This window comes from Ictidomys tridecemlineatus, chromosome 9, assembly GCF_052094955.1.
Source record: "Ictidomys tridecemlineatus isolate mIctTri1 chromosome 9, mIctTri1.hap1, whole genome shotgun sequence".
Lineage (NCBI taxonomy): Eukaryota > Metazoa > Chordata > Mammalia > Rodentia > Sciuridae > Ictidomys > Ictidomys tridecemlineatus.
The window spans coordinates 36,463,713-36,485,676 of record NC_135485.1 but is presented as its reverse complement, the minus strand read 5'-3'; the positions used below and the strand labels follow the sequence as shown (position 1 = coordinate 36,485,676).

The following is a 21,964-nucleotide window of genomic DNA, read 5'->3' as shown; positions in this document are numbered from 1 at the left end:
CCACTGAAATATCTAAAAATAGGTGATATAAAATAAAAACATGTAATGAAATAATGGACAAATATCAAAATCAAATTAGAGAGGAATAGTTTCTGCTGGGTTCATTTCATAACTTTAGTTGATGTGCACTGGTAAGCTTTCCGTTACTGTCACAAAATATCTGATATAATCAACTTAAAAAGAAGAAAGGTTTATTTGGGCCCAGAGTTTTGGAGGTTACTACAGTCCATGATTGGGTAGACTCATTGTTTCTTGGACCTGTGGTGAGGCAGCATTTCATGTCAGATAGCATGAGCAAGGAAGATCTGTTTGGCTCATGATGGTGTGAAAAGAGAGGAAAAGAAAGGAATTGGGATCCTAATGTATTTTTCATGGGCATACTCCCAGTAACTAGAAGATATTCCACTAGACTTCACCTCTTAATTGTTCCATCATTTCCTTCTAGTGCAACAGGCTGTGAACCAAACCATCCACAAAAAGGCCTTTAGAGGATATTTATAGTAGTTGAATGAAACAAAAGCTTCGATATTATGTGAATTGTTGCCCTGAATTTTGAAAGAACATAGGCTGACATATAGGAAGTGATTAGAAGGTCACGGAAATTGACAATTATAATCCCTGAGTGGTGAGGTTATTACATTTTTGTGTTTTAAAATTTTTGTTTTAATATCTGAATGAATAAACATCACTCTCAGAACCAGAAAAATTATCTCTTAAGATATTTTACTAATGAGTTACAGAAAGCCCAATTCACACGGACAATGAAAATATTTATAATCTTTTATTATCATATGTATTAAATATGTCTTCTTATCATGTAAAAGTGAAGTGTAGGGTAAATTCTTGAGACCCTGTGTGGGAGTTCAGCACTTTGTGATTCTCGGGATGGCTAGTGAACAGCCACAAAAGCCTGGGGTGCCCAACTCCCATGGTCATATTCAGTAGGAAGGAAATAGAATTTTGCTCTTATCTCTGGAATATCCCTAAAGGATTCACTCAGGCCAACTTTGGTCAGGGTCACCGCTAACAGTTGGGCACCTTTGTGTAGATGAGAAAAGACTTGTTCTGCAAACAGCCGAATTCCAAAAAGGAGCTCCAAGCCGGGGAACTAATCAGAAGAAGATGTTGTTTCCTCAGGCTACCTCTGTCCCAGTCTGGGGCAGAAAGCTGTCTTGCAAAGCATAACCCACAAAACCGTAAGCCAAGGCCTTTGTTTGGGATCATATTTGGAGTATTAGTTGTACTTAGAAAACAAAAATTGAATTCAGAAAAATGCCATGCCCACTTTAAACTAATCAGGATCCATCAGCTGGGGATGATGGATGTGGAGCCCTGAATAAAATCAGGTTTTCTTAGAAAAAGAAGAAAGGAAATGGATGCTAAGTAGGAAACCGAGGTGATTTATTATAATATTAACCCCTGCCCTCAAAAATTATGTGTGACTGAGAGAGTAATTTAATAGTAGGGTTTTTTTGTTTTTGTTTTTTTAAAGAAAAACAAACATGTCCATTTATGTGAACAGAGCTTGTTTCCTTCCTGTGGTGGGTTTAGTCTGCTCATCTCTCTTGCTCTGTTCTTTAATCCTTGGTCTTTCTGTTGCTACAGGTACCTCCCCCCCCACCCCCCAGTCTGATTCTAGAGAATCTAGGTACTTGGAGACAGTGATTCTGCTGAATTGCTGTTTGGATGAGTTCACACCTATTCCCTGAGATCCCACAAGTTCTGTTATTCTGCCTCAGTACCTGTTGGAAGGCTCCAGTGAGCACATATTCTTTTCCTGCCACGTTCCTCCTGGCAAATGAGTATGTGCGTGTTAGTGACAGTCACATTTATTTCCAAAATGTTTCAGTCTTCTCACATCTTGTCTCCCTGACCCCCACCAGCATTTTGCCAAGATGATGAACTGGAATGTGCCAACCATGAGTGCGTGTCCCGTGACCTGTGGTGTGACGGAGGAGCAGACTGCTCGGACAGTTCAGATGAATGGGACTGTGGTAAGCTGCTTGTTTTGGCCAGCTGTTGGACACTCTTGTGCCTGTCAACCATTTCAGCTAAATGAATCCTAAATTACTTCATGGGTTTTACTAACCAAGTTCATCTATTTTGTTTTACTGTTATAAAAGCTGACAGTGGTGATGCATGGATGTTATTTCCAAGTCACGGAAAGTTTCTGTCCAAATTACTCCTATTTGAAATGTCTATATTGCATGTGAAAACTTTGGGGTTCAAATTTTTGTAACCATATACTTCCTAGAAGAGATTTTTTTAAAGCTTTTATTGTCACTCAGCTTTAATAATGATAGTCTCTCGTTCTTGAATGATTTATACTTAATAATGATAAATTTATACATCTCAGAACAGGGTATTATAGTGGTCTCTCCATCTGCTCTGTGTTCTTGCTCCACATCTGAATGGGACTTGCATCTAGTTCCTTACTAGCTAGGATTAAAGGCATTTCCTACCAGTACCACCAATGTGGCATTTCATAATCTTGAGTTATCTGATTAATTCCTTCATTCCACATCCATCTCTCCTTCCATTTACCTGGTTCTCATTTGTGATTTGGTTCAATCCCAATTCTCATGTGTGTTGTGATCAGTTGCACAGTGTCACAAAATGATCTGTGGCTCATTAAGCACAGAGGCTGCTCATTTACAATACAGGAATTAACTGCATACATGTTAGTCCTCAATTAGCATCACCTTCAGACATTTGCAATCTCATGTGCTTTCTCCTAAGGAAATGGTGTAAAGAGTTACAATTAGCTTCTTATAATGAATATGCAAATCCGTGGGCAAATTCAAGGTAGTGGGCTGGGCCATGTCTCTGGCCATCTTCTAACTCATGAAGGAAAAGTCAAGAACTGCCCCCCTATTTCATTAAAGTCTTCAGTTCTGATGCATTCGTTTTTAGTTTTCATCACACTGAAATCAGTCATGTGCACATGGAGGATGCTTAACAAATGGTTCTTTACCAAAATAAATAAGAATGAATGTATGCAATTGAATCAAAGACATACAAAGTTATCACTTGGTTTCATAAAAAGAAATGTTTTTAATTAGCATTTCCTGTCTTTCCCCCCCACCACCAGTGACCCTCTCTAAAAATGTCAACTCGTCATTCCTGACTGTCCACAGATCTGCAATGGAACACCACGTGTGTGCAGATGGCTGGCAAGAGACCCTGAGTCAGCTGGCCTGCAGGCAGATGGGTTTAGGGTAAGGTCAGTAGTTTGTAGCACTGATGAATTTCTCAGAGGGTCTTGTGGAACTTGACAGTAATATTTTCTTCTGATGCAGAGTGAGTTAGTGCTCTCAAAGAGCTCTCAAAGCCGGGGAAATGAATCAGGTGAGAGGACCTTCTTTAATTACAGGCACCTGCTCTGAAGAGTGTGGGCTGAGAACTTATTTTGATGAAGCTTCTGAAAGTAAATGAAGTAATTGTATTCTAAGTACTCCTGAAATGAAATACTTTTGTCATTTATAAAGGCATTAAGATGGTTTCCTTTGTGGAATGGGATGGAAAAAATCTTGCAATTTCCCCCCAAGAGGTTATTGAAAATTCCTTTTTAAGCGACACAGATTTTTTAATAAGTTGAGAAACAGAACTTGAAGTTCCTGGTATTTCTATTTGCTTTAAGTAATATAGGAAATGTAAATTATAAAGTAATTCATTATTTCTTCTTTTTAGCAGAATGAAAAGACACTCTAGGACAATTTGATACACTGAAATAGATAATTTGAAAGTTAGAGACTTACTATTTTGTGAAGTTTTCTTTTTCAGTTCCATTGAAGAAAAAATCAATAACTTGCGATGTCTTAGAAAATATATGCGAATGTGTGTGTATGTATCTATGCCTGTATGTATATGTAGATGCAGTTATACACATACATGTATACATGTAATATATTTCTTTTACTACTAAAATATGTGAGACTTTGGAGAAATATAGAAAGGAGAAAATAGAGGATAAAGGCCTTATAAAATTCTAGAATAAGTGGGGCATGGTGGCGCATACCTGTAATCCCAGAGATTCAGGAGGCTGAGGCTGGAGGATCGCAGGTTCAAAGTCACTCAGCAACTTAGTGAGGCCCCATGCAACTTAATGAGTCTCTGTCTCAAAATATAAAATAAAAAGGGCTGGGGATGCAGCTCAGTGATGAAACACTTTAGGTTCAATTGCTGGTACAAAAAAAAAAAAAATCTAGAATAAAAAACTAAGCAGAGGACATTTCCCAGGATCCAGTGAGCAAACTTGGAACATTTTTACAACAATGAGCCATTCAATTATGAGATGGCAACTAACAGCACATTTTGTTATCCTAGCTTGAAGAATTATGTAACTCCCAGCATCTTGATTCTATTTCTCCACTGCAAAGACCCATATCATTAGAAAATTGAGTAACTGTAGATAATCTATGTAAATACAAAAAGCTTTAAATTTTGCCAGGCTGGGAAACTTGAATTTTTCAAGATCTATTGAATTAAACTCCATTTTTTACAACTTTCTGATTGTGTCTACATGAAATGGGATATGATTGTGACTAAAGGTAAATGAAAAGCCTTTTGAACATGCTAATTTTGATCTTTCCTCCAATACCCAAGATATTTCTTAATGTACAAATTTGATTACATAACTATAGTAACCTTATTGAGAATTCTGAGGCAAAGTCAGAACTACAAAGATTTTACAACTAGAAAATTCTTTTCATCAAGCTACTCCAAGTGTAACTCATCTATTGCAAATACAAGGGATTCTGTTTTATATACTCTACTCTGCATTTCTTTTATTTTTTTAATATGGGATTTTTTTTTATTGTGGTAAAATACATATAACATGAAATTCCCAAAACAGTGGATGTGTAACCCATGAGATTCTGCAATCTGTATACGGGGTAAAAATGGGAGTTCATAACCCACTTGAATCAAATGTATGAAATATGATATGTCAAGAGCTTTGTAATGTTTTGAACAACCAATAATAAAAATTAAAAAAAAATAAAAAATAAAATTACAGAATAAAGTATACATGCTACAAGCCTTAAAAAAAAGAAATTCCCCATTTTAGCCACTTTAAAGTTTTCAGCTCAGTGACACTTAATATATTTACAATGTTGTACACCCACCACAGCTATCTAGTTCTAGAATGTTTTCATCAACTCCAAAGAAATGATAAAACCATTAGACATCACTCCCAATTTCACCCTATTCCAGGCCCAGGTAACTATTAATCTGCTTTCTGTCTCTACAGATCTACCTGTTCTGACCATTTCAATATAAAGAAAGCATACAATATGTAATCCTTTTGTCTGGATAATATTTTCAAGCATCTTTGTTATAGTGTGTATTAATATTTCATTCTTGTTTATAACTGAATAATATTTCATTGAATAGATATACCACATTTATTTATCCATTCAGATATTTGGGTTGTTTCCACTTTTGCTCTTGTACAAATATTGGATTTAAAAAACACTTATTCCTTTTGCTCCATTTTCTTAACAGAGCAGGAAAATGAAGTTTTGAAATTAGATATCTTAGATATTTCAAATCCATATTGACATGATATTTTCATTTTAGGTAAGTTTATTTCACTGAAGGGCTAGGAAAATGAGATGGAAATGTAGATGATAAACCATACTTACCATTTGCTTAATAGGTAAATGAAGTAGTGTCAACTCTTCTTCCCAGGAAATAAGCACTAGAGCTATTGTACTATTTGATTGCTTTCAAGTTTACTCTTCAGTTTAATTGAGTGGCTCATACGTTAACAAGGGCTAGACTGGGACAGGAATGAAGAGAATGGACAAGATGAGGCCAAATTCTTGCTAAGGAAATGGTTGACTTAGGAAGCTGCACTTTACAACAGTCTCTGGAGACCAGCTGCTGTGCTGCAGATTCACAATTCTGCCACTAATAGCACAAAAGAATTTTAAGTGACCTTGAACCATGTGCAATACCCTTGATAGAAGGGGGTTATCTGGCCATGCTTGGCCCACACTTCAGCTGCCAACCTGGAGGAGAGGGAATGACTCACCTTCTAGTCTCTGGGGTGTAGTCTCATGCCACTGGTCTACTTTTATGCTTTCAAACATATTCTGTATCAAAAACTTGAAGTTAAATAATGCAACCCCCAATTAATTCTACTCAGTATCCTTCCATTTGTTTTTTTGAGGATCTGCTTATGGGCCCTGTACTGGGCTAGGTATTTTTTGGAGGATGCATAGGTGAATAACATCTACAGAGTTTTTAATGTAATAGGGAAGACACACAGGGAAACAACTGTGAACATAAAAGTTAGAAAAAAGTTCCAGATCTTTTGTTTTCTTTTTTGTTATCTTTAAATAGCAGAGTTTATGACATTCCTATTAAAATTATATAAGAGACACATTCTACTCTAATCTTATCTTTGGAGAGGGGCAGGACGCTGGGGACTGAACTCAAGGCCACTCGGCCACTGAGCCACATCCCCATCCCTATTTTGTATTTTATTAGAGACAGGGTTTCACTGAGTTACTTACGCCTTGTTTTGCACCTGGGTCTCACTGAGTTACTTATGCCTGCCTCCTGCCTTAGCCTCATAAGCTACTGGGATTACAGGTGTCTGCTGCCATGCCTAGCTTTTATCTTGATAGTAAAAATTCATTCACTCATTCATTCATTCAGCATGTGTAAGAACATCATTGTGGTGTAGTGTCTGTCCAACATTCTCTATCTCCAAGTGAGCCATTTATCTTCTTGAGTTTGTATTTTATAAAACTAGTTCATCATTAATTCAGGTCTACATCAAATTACATTGCAGGGATTCTATTGATATGCTTCCATAGTAGAGAGGCAGTTGACTAAAAGACCCGCACTTAGCAATAATAAAAACATTAAAAAAAGACTTATGCTTAGGATTTTCAGACACAAGTTATGCCTTCCATGTCTTAGAGTGCAAATGGTAGGCTCTCAATTGTTTGTCTAAATGAGAAGATTCGGTTTTCTTTGATGAATTTGAAATACTTTTTATTCTCATCTGAAGATTTTTCAAAAGTTCACTCCAGGATGGACGAGTTCACTCTTTGTCTGCTTAGACAAAGGAATAAATCAACCCCCCTAAATACTCTTGACAGTATATTGACTTTGCTACCTGCATGTCCTATATCAAAAACATATGGACATTTATTTAATCAACAGTACAATTCAGGATTTGGACTTCCTTCTAATATTTGCCAAATGCTCAGCTGAGACATCTGGTATCTGAGGAAGTTAGTGTAAGGGAATGCAACTCTCCACGTCTCTTGGCTCCTTAAGTTCTGTCTGTAAAGTGAGATCATCTGGAAACTGTGTGTCTGGGCTCTACTATTTTGGCAAAAATTCCCTTGTGGAGTTGACTGTAATTTGATTTTGTGCTCTACTCCTTCAGAGTTGGTCAATGGAATAAGAATCCTTTCAAAGAATGTTTCTGTATCTTGTAAAACCACAGTCAAGACAGCATCTATTAAATTACCTAATAGTCCCTAATAATCTCTGATATTAGTTAGCATTTACATTGTAATTTCCTCCAACAGTTTACTTCCAGGAAAAAGTTTCTAACTTTGCATTACTTTTGTCATGTAAGAACTATTTTTCCCAGGATGTGTTTCTTAGTAATTGACTTCCGTGAAACTTAAAGATAGATCCAGTTCTGTATATAAGTAAACCCAACCCAGGCTGCTGGTCCTGTACATAGAGAAGCAGCTTAAAATCTTGTTATGATCGTTTAAAAATTGAAATATAATTCATATACCATAAATTGACCCTTTAAAAGTACAAATTCAACTGTTTTTTTACTATATTCACAGGTAGTCATCAACACTAATTTCAAAACATTTTAATCACTCTAAAAAGAAACCCAGTGACCCTCAGCAATAACTTCTCATTTCTCCCTCCTCTCAGCTCCCGACAACTAATAATCTACTCTCTGCCTCTGTGGATTTTCCTCTAGTGTACATTTTATATAAATGGAATCAACAATACGCACCTTTTGTGTCTGGCTTTTTTCACTTAGCGTAACTTTTTCAAAGCTCATTCAAATTGTAGCAAGTGTCAATACTTCATTCCTGTTTAAGGTTAAATGATATTCCATTTTATGGATAAAACCACATTTTGATTATCTGTTCAACAATTGATGGGCATTTGGGCTGCTGCCAATTTTGAATATTATTTATAATGCTACTATGAGCATTCATGGGCAGTATTTATAGTTCATAGTTTTGTGTGAATAAATGTTTTCAATCCTTTTGGATAGTATATACCCAGGAATGGAATTACTGGGACAAATGGTATGTACTTCCACGTTTACATTTCTAAAGAGCGGACAATTTTTTTTATTTTTTTTTTTACCAAAGGGGCTGCACCAACTTATCCCACTACCAGCAATGTATGAAAATTATAGTTTCTCTGTATTTTTGCCAACACTTATTGTTATTCGTTTTTAACTTATAAGCATTCTTGTGGATATGAAGTGATTTCAGTGTGATATTGATTTTTATTTCCCTGATTGCTCATGATGTTGAACATCTTTTCATGTGTGATTAGCTGCTTGTATATCTTCTTGGGAGAAAGGTTTAGTCAAGTACTTTGTAACATTCTTGACTGATATTTATTTCCATAATTTACTATCTAGGAAGTTACAAGCCCTTGTATTTTCTTTCAAAACATTTACTCTGTTCCCTTTCTCTCACTTATTTATTGAACACATAATTTACTGAGTGCCTAACTCTATGTTAAGCACTGTTCTAGGTTTCTGGAATTCAATGGTGAGCAAACAGACAATGGCCTTTGTCTCAAATAGCTTATATTCTACTCTATGTGTTATGAAATCATAACAAATAAATAAATAAATAATATAGGATTTTAGGTGGAAAGTACCATGAAAACCTTTTTTTAAACAATGAAAAGGAAATCACAGTGAGCATAGCATATATAACAGCCCTGGGTTCAACCCCAGTACTACAATATAAGAAAAAAAAACAACTTTGGTTTTTAGTTTGAGTAAAATGAATCCCATCAAGTGACTAAAAGGGGTCATTCTGGCTGTTGTGTTGAGCGTGGGCTGTAGAAGGGCACAGGCAGAAACAGGAAGGCAAATTAGAGTGCCAGTGAAGTCCTCCAAGCAAGAGATTTTGGTGGCTCAGATCTGTATGCCAGCAGAGGACATGGGGATTAGTGGTTTGATTCTGAGCGTTATTATAAAAAGAAAGCCAAGAAAAGTTCCTGGTAGATTGGTTATTGGGTGGGGCTTGAGACAAAGGGAAGAGTAATTCTTGAATGGCTTCAGAGTTTTTTTTTTTGGCTTGAACAACTGGAAAGATGGAATTGACATAATCTGTTATGGGGCAGACTACAGGTAGAACAAGTCTGGAGAGAAAGATTAGTTCTGTTTGGGGCATGTTGTATTTGGGATAGCTGTTAAATATGCAAAGGGGAGGCTTATAAAGTTCAATCAATTCTGGAGATTTTTAGAGAGATCTAGGCTGGAGATCTATCTATCTATCTATCTATCTATCTATCTATCTATCTATCCATCCATCCATCCATCCATCCATCCATCACCTGCATGCAGATAATACAGTTTGGGGAGACTGTGATACAACCAATGGATTGAGTGTAGTTAGAGAAGATGAGAGAATAAGAGCTGAGATCTAACTTTAAGAGGATGGGAGGAAGGAAGTGACCAACTAAAGGGCATGAGAAAGAACCATCTGTTAGACAGGAAAGCATGACTTCCTGGAAAGCAGGAGAACATGCCTGGAGGAAGAGGCAATGGTCAGTTCTGCTGAGTGCCCCTGAGAGGTCAGGTAAAATGAGGACTAAAAACTGACCCTGGGATTCAGCAATGTGCAGGTCTCAGACACGAGCAGTTTCAATGGCATGAAAAAGATAAATGAAAGTAAGTGCTGAACTTTTGGAGGGGATTTCTTTAGAGGGCAGCAAAGAGATGTAGTCAGCGATTAGGGCAGGGTGAGGTGGAATAGGGTTGACAGATGTTTTGTGCCTCCATTTCCCTGGAACCACTCAGTATTCCATGGATTTATTCATAATCAAGCATCAAGTTAAATAAATTATTTTCTGTCAATGTCTCTTTTTTCATTCCATGTTCTCTTTTTAACCAGCTAAGTTTGGAGGATGTCCAACTGGTGAACCCACTATGTACTATTTCATCTGTCTTCAACTCCAAATCCCTTCATGTGGTCCTTCAGGCTCTAAACCAATTTGGCTTTTATCCTAATTCCTTGGGCACATTTTTCTCTCATCGCTGCCTCTGTGTCCATATGTGCAACATTTTCTCTACTCTCTCTCTAATCTTCCAGGACTTCACCCATGCCCTGGGGTTTCTAAGGAGACTTTCTCTTTTTTCTTGATCTGATTTTTCTCTAAATTTTCCATTGTACTTAAATATTGATACTATACAATTTTCATCTTATTTCTGTAATTCTCTATGACATTTTTGTTCTTTATCTTATTTTCTAGAATAGGTCATACAAAATACTAATGAACCATCTTTTTATTGTGTGATACACTGTTCCAGGGACTTGGTCTGTATGGTTTTGATTTATCCATATTGTACTTTAGTAAGATAAATAAAATTGTTATTTCTACTTTATATATGAGGAAACTGTGGCATAGTGATGTCAAGGAACTCTGCTAGGTCAGAGAAGAGAAAATAAGAGCCAGAATACAAATTGAAACAAGGACAAGGGGCCTCCTGTATACTACAAGTAGATCCTCCCAGGCACCAAGTAAGCATGATGAGATTGATGTGCTTACTTTTAAATGAAAATGCCTTTTACCATTGTTTTACACTGAAGTTTCCTGGCAAGTTATGGTATCAATTTATGATCTTATTATAGTAGGATTTCTAAGTAAATGGCAGTTAGAAGGAGGAGATTGGGAAAATTCATTATGCAGGATCACAATCCAAGTGTTTTTTCAGTTTAAAAACGTCAGTTATAGTAATGAGTAGGTGCTTGGCATATTGTAAGTAGAAATCACCTAGAGCAAAACCATGAAGTGCTAATTTCTTTCACACAGCAGCTTTGGAGTCTTTCTGGCAGATATATTTCTTGTGCACAGGCAATTAATTTCCTAAACTGCCAAGGCCAATGTCTCGGCTTGGCACCAGAATCACGAGCCACCACACACCTTTGTAGGTTCACACAGCAATCCTTTATTCCCGCTCTCACACCGCCTCCACACAGGTCCAGGGGCAAACACGTTCTCCGTCTCCCGCACCAACCACGTACTCCACGAGGCTATCTCCAAATCCCATTTTAATCTCACGAGAACTCAACGGGAACAAGCAGCAGGAACACCCTAATCCCAGCAATAATCTTCAACCGCCAACTTCCCTAAAACCCATTATCTTAAACTGGCAACGCCTTAAACTCAAGGAGCCGGTTACTTCCTCAAACCTGATCAGCTCTAAACCCAGATCCGCCTTGGTCCTTGAGCAAGGTCACCTTATTAAAGCATGCATGCAATGTTCCATCAAATGTCCTCTAAGCAGCATGGGGTACGCTTGGCAAGGAAATTTCGATGCGTCATTCCTACTTGGTAATGGCCCTCAGCATCAAACATTTTCAAGAGGCTGGTGGTTTAAATGACTGCCTTGGTGAGAAAAGAAATCATACATTCCAACGTGTGGGTTTAGTGTTTTCTGGAACATTTTATCTTGGGGTAAAGGAGAAGAAGAATTTTCCTGAAAAAGTGCCCCACAGTACAGGAAATGGAATGTTTTTAAGTGTTTAACAACTGGTTATCAGGCTTTTAATCAACAGAACTAAGGTATGCCTGCCAGGTATCTTGAGAGCGTTTCCTTATGGTCACTGATAGCAAAAATATGCTGAAGATTTGAATGTTTGTCAGCAAACTGAATCTCAAACTGTGTCAGTAGAGTTAATGGATAATTTGTGAAATTCAATGACAACTTCTCAGTGGTATAGAGAAATTCACCATGATTAACTAGGATGTAACTAGAAAGGACACTGAATTAATCATATTTCTTTCACTCTCTTAAATTCCAGTTTGTTGTAAAATAAAGTCATCCTAAAAATTTATTTCCATCAGAATTTATAAAAGTAGCTTCCATGTGCTCTCCATGGGGTGTCTGAGGATATCAGATTCCCTGGGCATCACAATGAACACAGCTTTGGTTGGACATGGATGTGAATGGGGTTCTGGGTAAATCAGAACATGACTGACAGCTTGAGTGATCTGCCAGAATTCAACCAACTAGGGGTTGAGCTCTTTCTGTTTAAGTCCTTATGGCAGCACCTTCCTTTGGGACTTTACCAGGAGACTCCTGGTGATGACTTACTTTCCAATCTCCTGTCTTTGTGTTGTCTTTAAAACTCCTGCAATTGGGTACTTGCTTCATTTCCCATTTTATCCATAGAATCCAAATGGCAGTGGCCATTCTTGTATATGACCTTCTTTCTTCTTGGTCTCAGTGATTGGTTGAGGGATGTGGTTCTAATCCAAGCGGAACCAAAGTGCCACACTTCAATGTCACAGTGATTGTTTGGGGCACATTAAGGCTCTTCAACAAGGTGTGTTAAACCTAGAAGAGAGGACTTGTTTCCTTTTTGGTCACAAAGATGAATGGATGTGAGTTTGTTTCTGAAGACAGCCAGCCCCTTGGTTTACAGAAAAGTCACTGGGAGACAATAAAACCACTGTGTTATCTTCCCTCCTTCCTTGCTTCAGAAGGAAGTGAAGATGAGAGATGGAGAGTCCTAAAGATACTTGGTCCCCTGGCATCAGTCTTTCCAAAGGCCAAACACATCCCACTAGTGTTGATTATATATATATATATATATTAATGGTACCAAAGATTTAACTCAGAGGCATTTAACTACTGAGCCACATCCCCTGTCAATTTTTATATTTTATTTAGAGACAGGGTCTTGCTGAATTGCTTAGGGTCTCACTAAGTTGCTAAGGCTGGCTTTGAACTCGAGATTCTCCTGCCTCAGCCTCCCAAGCCCCTGGAATCACATGCAGGTGCCACCACACCTGGCAACATTTCTACTTTTTGACACTCATATTCCAGTGCTCTTATGGATATGAAATGTTCATTTTAAAAACCCTAAAGTTTGAGTATTTATCTTATAATGAACCTAGAGCCATATGTTGTTTTAAAATTTTGAATCAAATAGGTGTATATATTTTTAGAAAGCATTTTCTATGCTTTTATCGTTCAAAGAAGAGGAAGAATGAGGAAATTGTTGGAAAGTTTCTACTAGAAAAATAAATTCTACTCTGGTTTGTAGTCTTCCTGAACAAGTGTAATAAAACTGGCATATTGAAAATGAAACTTGTGATCTCAAACTTTACATTATGAATCAAACTAAGGGAAGATAGATAAGAAGCATTTTCTTTGAAATCAAATCCAAGTTGCTGTCAATAAAATATTGAGTCCCTGTTTCTTAAAAATAATAGAAGCAATTGTTCCAAAATGTCTATTCTGAGTCATCAAAAAGAAAGGGAACTTTTCAAAAATGAAATAGCCAAAAGAAAGGTGAATATATTTATTTAAAAACTATCACTTGATACCATTTGCTCAGTTTACTTGTATGACTGAATTTTATAATCAAGTGATATTTTAATTTAAAATGTTTAAGATTAATTAATATTTTACACTTTAACAAAATGTTGCTTTAAATAGTTAATTTAATTTTCTAATTTATATTTGAATGATAATATAGATTTATAACTATATTTTATAAATTTGTATTTTACTTCATGTTATAATTTTGGAATTTTTACATTGGAAATGAATTAAGTACTTAATTTCATTAATTTGTAATATGAAATGTGAACACCATGACTTAATATTATAATTCAATGACTACCTTCTCTTTGCTTTAAATAGTTTTTGTCACATATTTATAGATTTTTGCCTAGTGTAATTATTAGACACCACCTATGAGGCAGACAAATGGATTATAAGAGAAGAAAATTGTGTATTTTCAATTAAGATTGCAATAGTGGTGTATTCTTAAAACTACAAAACTACTAGAAAAATACAGTCTTTATGATCTGCTTTAAACATCTCTATTGATGTGAGTTTTGCCACATTAAGCATGAACTAAGCCGTCTAACCAGACAAATGATTCAATAGTAGTGCTCATTCATGTTCTGTCTAAAACCTACTATTGCCTTTTTTTTCTGGTCAAAATTTCTAGCTTATTCTTTTATTTGAAAGTAACTCATTAGCCTTCAATATTAATGTATCAATTTAGTCTATAGGAATCAAATAGGGATAATAAAATGACAGAATTCAGAGACACAACTTTGGAAACAAGATACTAGATGTTTACTGAAAATGTTCTAAGTTCTGAAAAGAGTATTTAGAATTACAAATAACTTATCTTGTCCACTGTATAAGGCTTTTGTATTTCAAGACCACTGCCAAGTGCTAAGTTGAATACTGAGGGTTTTCCCAGCAATATACACAAAAGAACAGAACTTGTCCTTCAATTGATGTGTCACATGTCATGCACTCTTGATGTTGAAGGGAAAGAAGTGCTTGACTTGGGAGATTTCTGGTGATCCACATTTTAAAAGTAAGTCAGCTTAACTATAACATAAGCGTGGGATATTATTAAACACCAGGTGATCTGAGGAGAGTAGAGCAAGAATAATTTTAATTGTCAAGTGATCTAATTGCTTTCCTCAGTATCAAAATAGTTAATTCCTTTTATAATTTTAGGATGTTTCAGGATTCTGGATAAATTGCATCCTCTCATTTCAGTGAGGGTAAAATTATACATTTTTATGTGTCTCTTGACCGCACAGATCCTCAGAAGCAATTTTGAGGCAACTTCATTTTTTTTAATCAGGTGATTTGATTTTTTTGTGATTGAATGTTTGAGTTCTTTATATAGTCTGAGTTCCTCATTAGAGGTCTGAGTATTTTTTCTTAATAATTTTCAAAATTATACAATATTTGAGAATACATAGAAAAAATAGCACAAATTATGTAATGAAAAACTGCATTCCTCCCATTTCAGATGTGTAAATAGCATTTGGGCATCCTTGCCAAACTTTTTCTATAATTCCTGCATATATAACCCTATTTTTTAAAAGTTTTTTTCACATTGTTCTATGTGTCGTTGACCTGCTTACTAAAAGATGGACTTATTTTTTTTTCTTATTTAATCTTCTCAACAAATCTGTGACTTTATTTCCCATTTTGGAGACGAAAAAATATTGAAGCAATAACAGAATAAGTAACTTGCCCATGATCACCCAATAAGCAAATGGCAGAGCTGGCAATTGTATACCTATGGTCTGGTGCCAGAGTAACACTCCTTACACTATGAACACTGCATGGCCCTCCTGCTATGTTCTTTTGAAACTCCATAGTATTCATTAACCAAAGTACTATCAATGCACATGTAGGATCTGAATAGATATTTCTCAAAAGAAAATATAGAAATGACTAACAGTTATAATAAAAGCTACTCAATTTCACTAACATCAGGGAAATGCAATTAAAATTATAATGAGATATCACATCACACCTGTACCAATGATAATTATCAAAAAGACAAAAAATACATAAAAAGGTTGTTGTGTTAGTCAGCTTTTTCATCACTATGGCCAAAATACCTGCCAAGAACAACTTAGAGGAAGGAAAATTATTTTGGCTGATGGTTTTAGAAATTTAGTCCATGGTTAGCCAAGTTCATTGCTCTGGGTCCAAGGTGTGGCAGCATATCATGGTAGAAGGGCATGGTGGAGGCATGCAGCTCCATTCATAGCAGCAATTGAAACAGAGATGGGGGAGACAGGGGGCCAAGGCACAATCCCCAACGGTATGCCCTTAGCAATCTACCTCCTCCAGCCATACTTCACCAGCCAGCCCAGAGTTACCACCCAACATAGTAGTCCTTTTAAATTAGGATGGACTGATAATGTTACAGCCATCATAACTTAATTATTTTGCCTCTGATTGATTCTGCATCAACACAGGGCTCTTATCCTACCATCAAGTGTTTTCTTTAGAGGGATTTCCTTATCTTTTTAAAGATAACACAGTTTGGGGGAGGTTTTTTCCTTTCATTTTTCTATTAAGTTAGTACAGTATTTTAAGAAATAATTAACATCAGGGGAAATAATCATTTTTCTCCCAAATGCCACTGAATCTAATTCTTTTTCCCTTACTCTACACCCCTACTTTGAAAAAAAAAAACTAATTGTTAAAAAAAAAACTAAGGAAAGTCACTAAGCATGTGAATTTGGTGCTAGTGGAACTTCAGCATTTCCATTTTCATCTAGACCTTCTGTGATGCTTGACATTGCTCTAGATTACCTTTGATTTATTTCTCTGAACACTTATACCAGTCATTCCACATGCACATCACTTTATGCATTGTCATGCACCCCTGTCACCTCCAATTTTCATTAAAGGAGCTCCCTTTCTTTTTGAACAGAAAAATAGAGGCTACCTGATTTGAATTCACTAGATGTACTGTTCTCTATGGTTGCTACCTTTGATAGCATTAGGTGACTATTTTTTATTTAAATTAAAAATTCAGAAGCTTTTTTTTTTAACCTGGGATTTAATCTGGGAGCACTAAACCACTGAGCTACATCCCCAGCTCTTTTTATTTTTTAATTTTGAGACAGGGCCCCACTACATTTCTGAGGCTGACCTCAAACTTGTGATTCCACTGCCTCAGTTTCTCAAGCTGCTGAGATTATAGGCATGTGCTACCACACCAGGTCAGAAGCTTTTCTCTAAATATAAATTGCCTAAGAGAAAAATCTTTTAAGAAGAATAGGGTATTTTATATAAAAACTAAATAGTTCTGATATCTAAGATTTTTAAAATTTTAATACAGTATAACCAGATTTATTTGAGTGATGGAATGACATCCAAAGAAAATCTTGGTGGAGAGTGAATAAGAATGCAGGCAGAGTAAAATAATATTGTCTTATACCCATCTTTACTTTCCAGAATCCTTAATAAACTTTAGTGCATAAAAATTTTGCAATATGTTGAAAAAATGCCACTTACAATTTTTGTTCTTCCTAAATAGATAACAAATGGCCATTGTCTGTTATTTATTTTATATTGTGGTATAGCTATATTGCAGGATTTTAATGGACAAGAAAAGAGAAGAAGAATCAAAGCAGCTAGAAAAATTTTATTTTATTTTTATTCCTGCTTAGTGACTCTTATTTTTTAGATGTTGAAAGTTTTACCTGTATAATTAGAATTCTAACACCTCATGATGTTCAAATGCATGTCAACAGAGAGAATGATTAAAATAGCTGTAATAGTATGGATTTTTTATTACCTCTAGAATATTTTTCATAACTTCCCTACTAGCTAATCATGTTCCATGCCAAATATCTCTTAATCCAAATTCTCCTCTTAAAATATTGATTTACAAGTAGTGCTTCTTTACGAAAAAGAAGTGCAAATTATCAGTAATACATGTTTAAAAAATCACTGTACTTTGGATATTTATCTGGAACTTTCTCTATACCAGAGAACCATCTGTGACTGAATTGATACAAGAACAGGAACAAGACCAGCAGTGGCTGATGGTACAGTCCAACTGGACGAGCCTCAATGGAACCACTTTGCATGAACTGCTGGTCCACAGGTGAGAGCTCTTTCATAAGAGGTATGTGTGGTCAGATTATGGAGTAATAGTTTATCATCAGGGCCTCTTTCCATTTTTAATTTCAGATAATCCAAATTTGTCACATCATCAAAGAGTCTTCATAGAATGGCTATTAGCCTTTACATTTCAACATCATTTGATTTTATTTCTTCTTTCTAGACATAGATTTATTTTTTTTATTTTGGGCTAATTACATCTTTTTTTAATCCCAATGATAGAAACTTGAGTTCTAAACTTATAGTTGTTTTCATATCCTATTGAAAATAAACTGTCATGTCTGCATTCCCTACTAATGCCACATGAAATTAATCAGCAGAGAAAATTGAAGTAATATTAGCTAAAAACCTGAGAGTCTGAGAAAAGAATAGACATAAAATGAAGTTTTAATCATGGAGCCTTGAAAATGCACTTAAGTCTCTCTCTCATACCAGAAATAATGACATCTTATAAAGAGAACTATCTCCCTTGTCTATGGGTGGGATGTAGAGGAAGATAAATTGAGGAAATTTTCTCTTACATTATAGGTATTCTTCTAGGTAGTCTTCCATACATTTCTCATTTAATCCTCACATGAGATTTATCAACAAGTGATAATTTTCCAATTTTCACAAATGAGGAAACTGGGGTTTAGAATGTTCACATAACTTGTGAAAGCTCACAGCCCACAGATAGTGATAGTTTCTGAATTTAAATTGTTTTTCTGACTCCAAAGCTTATAATAAGTGCTAGGGAAATCACTTCTCTTAAAATTTCAGAAAAGAAAACAAAAGCCTATTTCCCCTTGGCATAACCTAATATTTTCTACACAAACCAAATTCTGTAACCCATATTTTTGAATATTTGTCAAATGAAGCATTTTCTCCAAAACAATGACCTGAATCTTTCAAGAGAGTGGTATTTCTGTAGACTCAGAATTCCAGAAAAGGCCTTTTAGGTCAAATAAATGAATAAATAAATAACTTGTACTAAATTGGGAGTTTGTGGACATAATTAGTTCTGGCTTACTAAATGTGGTATCTTATATAACCACAGTTGCTGTAAGGAGTTAAAATGGAGATTCTTTGATAACTTTTCCTATATCTAAAAGCTATAAATTTTTAATCTAAAAAATAACAGCTAATTATTGAGTATCTCTTCTACACTGGGTTCAGTTCTAGGCTTTAAGGGGATGTTGAAGTGAATGACAGAATACAAGACTCTGATCTCAAGGAACATGTGTAATTTGGGTGGATAGAGTGATTGTAAGATGGTGCACATAAATAATTTCAGATATTAGGGAGTACTACAAGTTAAGGATATAAAGGTAGAGAACAAGGAGAGAGAATTTTAGATTGTTGGAAGGTGGAAAACAAATGTTTCCTATATTATATAATTATCAATAATTACATGTGCCCCCCCATGTAAATTTAGCAAATCATAAAAAATACAGGAAATCTTGAAAGTGAATGTGGAAATGACAAAATAAGAATGAATCTTTGTTTAATGTGGGAAACTAAGATTCCTAGCACATCACAGTTTGGGGGAATCTTAAAGTATTTGTATTTTATTTTTAATTTACATTGTGAATAAATGTTTCATGGTGGGAAGAGAACTTGGTGATCAAAATTTTACCTACCCGAGACTGAATCCTTCTGTGCACCATGTTGAGAGATTCTGAAACACAGTCTATGTTTTTGCCTTTAAAGTTTAAATGGGATTTTTAGAAAGTTCTTCTCCCTTCCTGAACTCACATATCCTATCAGTTCTACTCACTGGTTCTGATCATGCCATGTGGAGTTATACGGAATAAATTTCCATTTCTCATGGCAATTCTTCATGTATCCAAAATTTAATAATAAATGAATCCCTCCAAACCAAGGGTTGAATATTTTCACTAGTATGTAGAAGGTAAACCATGATAAAGGGGGCAGGGAGAGGAAGAATATAAATTCAATAGATTAGACAAAGGGGAATGAAGGGAAGGGAGGAGGGATAGAAATAGGAAAGACAGTAGAATGAATGTGATGTAATTTTCCTATGTATATATATGTGAAAATACCTAAGTAAATTTCACCATTGTGTACACCCACAAGAATCAGAATAAGATATATTCCATGCTTGTATAATTTTATCAAAATGGATTCTACTGTCATGTATAACTAAAAAGAACTAAAAAAAATATTTAACTTTGACAATCTTAAGATTTTTTCCAGTCTAAATATTCTGTTCTTTTATCTGTTCTTTAAATTTTGAAGTAATATTTTATTCCTCTCAGACTCAACTTTTGGGGAGAACATATCCTCTCCATAACTATAAACATCTGACTTGCCCCTCCCTCCACACAGATTCTAGGCAATCAGTCTTATTCTCCCTGCCCCTTACCTACATTAGGAAACATGGTTAAAATTAACATTGTGCATGGTACAGTCAAGATCATGTGGGAAACTTTTTCCAGTAGTTTCTCTTTCCAGGAGGTGAAATTATATTATGAAAATAGGAACAAACTGAAGTGAATAAAATACACAATCTCCTCATACCCCTTCCCTCAAGTTGATGTCTAACCTTCTCTGCCTTGAGAATTCCTTCACTAAAGATATTTATTGCTCAAATCTTGTCTTTCCCTGGTAAAACATTAGGAGTGAATAATAAGGATGTAACTTAATATTATACCATTTTATGTTCCCAAATGTAGGCAGTCTTGTCCAAGCAGAAGGAAGATCTCTCTTCTCTGTACTAAACAAGGTGAGTGAATTGGTGGCCCAGCAGTAGGATATGAATTTAGTTTACCTCAATTGGTTCAAGGGAAAAATGACCACTTGCATGTGACACTGAAGACCTAAGATTTGTCTGGGTTTAGAGTCACAAACTGTCTTCTGCTCTTTGATAGACTGTGGGCGCCGGCCTGCTGCCCGCTTGAACAAGAGGATCCTTGGGGGTCGGACGAGTCGCCCTGGAAGGTGGCCGTGGCAGTGCTCTCTGCAGAGCGAACCCAGTGGACACATCTGTGGCTGTGTTCTCATTGCCAGGAAGTGGGTTCTGACAGTTGCCCACTGTTTAGAGGGGTAAGCTACACTTTTGTTTTATTTTATTTTATTTTTACTCTGCCTGGGTCTGATCATTTTTGTAACAACTAATTATAATCTAAATGCTTTGTAAATTGTTGCTATACTGAGTTGTTATAGTCAGCTTTTTTTTTTTTTTTTGCTGCTGTGACTAAAAGAGCTGACTAAAACAATTGTAGAGGACAAAAAATTAATTTGGGGGCTCAAGGTTTCAGAGGTCTCAATCCATATACAGCATGTTCCATTCCTCTCGTCTCAAGGTGAGGCAGAACATCCTGGCAGAAGAGTGTGGTAGAGGGAAGTGGATCATATAATGACCTGGAAGCAGAGAGAGAGACTCCACTGAGAGATACAAAATACATACCCCAAAGGCACGCCCTCAATAACCCCCCTCCTCCAGCCACACCCTACCTGCCTTCAGCCACCACCCAACTAATCCCTTCAGGGGACTGATTCACTGATTGGATGAAGCCGATCATATCTCCTTTAAACTTTCTTGCATTGTCACATATGAGCCTTGGGGGGACATCTCACATCCAAAATATGACATGAATTGTTTGGAGAACAATGACAAGAAAAAAACATCTAGACACGTTCAATACAGATAATTTTTTTCCAGATATTTTCCAAGTTAAGTTCACCAAGGTGATACCTGAAGATATGAAGGACTCTCTCTCTCTCTGTATGTGTGTGTGTGTGTGTGTGTGTGTGTGTGTGTGTGGAGAGAGAGAGAAAGTTGGGAGGGAGGAGAGAAAGTTGGGAGGGAGGAGAAAAAGTTAGGAGGGGGGAGAGAGAGAGGGAGAGGAAGGGAGGGAGTGGGTGGGAGGGGAGACATAGAGAGAGGGAGGAAGAGATGGAGAAAGAGAATGGCTGATATTAAGGAATTGGCTCATGTAATTGTGGGGACTAGGTGAATCCATAATGGGATTGAGAACAGGCTAGAGACGCAGGTAAGAGTTGTAACAGATATCTAGGGGCAGTTGGCTGCTGGTGAATTCTTTCTTGCTTAGGGGTGATCAGTGTTTGTTCTCTTAAAGTCTCCAGTTGATTAATGATATGGCCCACCCATATCATAGAAGATAATCTACTTTACTCAAAGCCTACTATTTTAAACACTAATCTCACTCAAAAACACCTTCACAGAAACATCCAGAATAATATTTGACCAAATATTGAGGCACCAGGTCCAGCCAAATTGATTCATAAAGTTAGCTATCACTGTATCTCTATAGGGACAAGACTAGAACCAAAGGG

General features: G+C 36.2%; 1 protein-coding gene across 2 annotated transcripts in view; it reads left to right on the top strand.

Moving 5' to 3' along the window:
- The window catches only part of Corin (corin, serine peptidase), a 258,053-nt gene that overhangs the window by 214,509 nt on the left and 21,580 nt on the right, over positions 1-21,964 (top strand). For both annotated transcript variants that reach the window (XM_040292471.2, XM_040292470.2), the window contains exons 15-19: positions 1,884-1,994; positions 3,092-3,218; positions 17,532-17,648; positions 20,341-20,390; positions 20,536-20,710. In XM_040292471.2, coding sequence (XP_040148405.2) covers positions 1,884-1,994; positions 3,092-3,218; positions 17,532-17,648; positions 20,341-20,390; positions 20,536-20,710 — 580 coding nt within the window. The remainder of the gene's footprint in view (positions 1-1,883; positions 1,995-3,091; positions 3,219-17,531; positions 17,649-20,340; positions 20,391-20,535; positions 20,711-21,964) is intronic.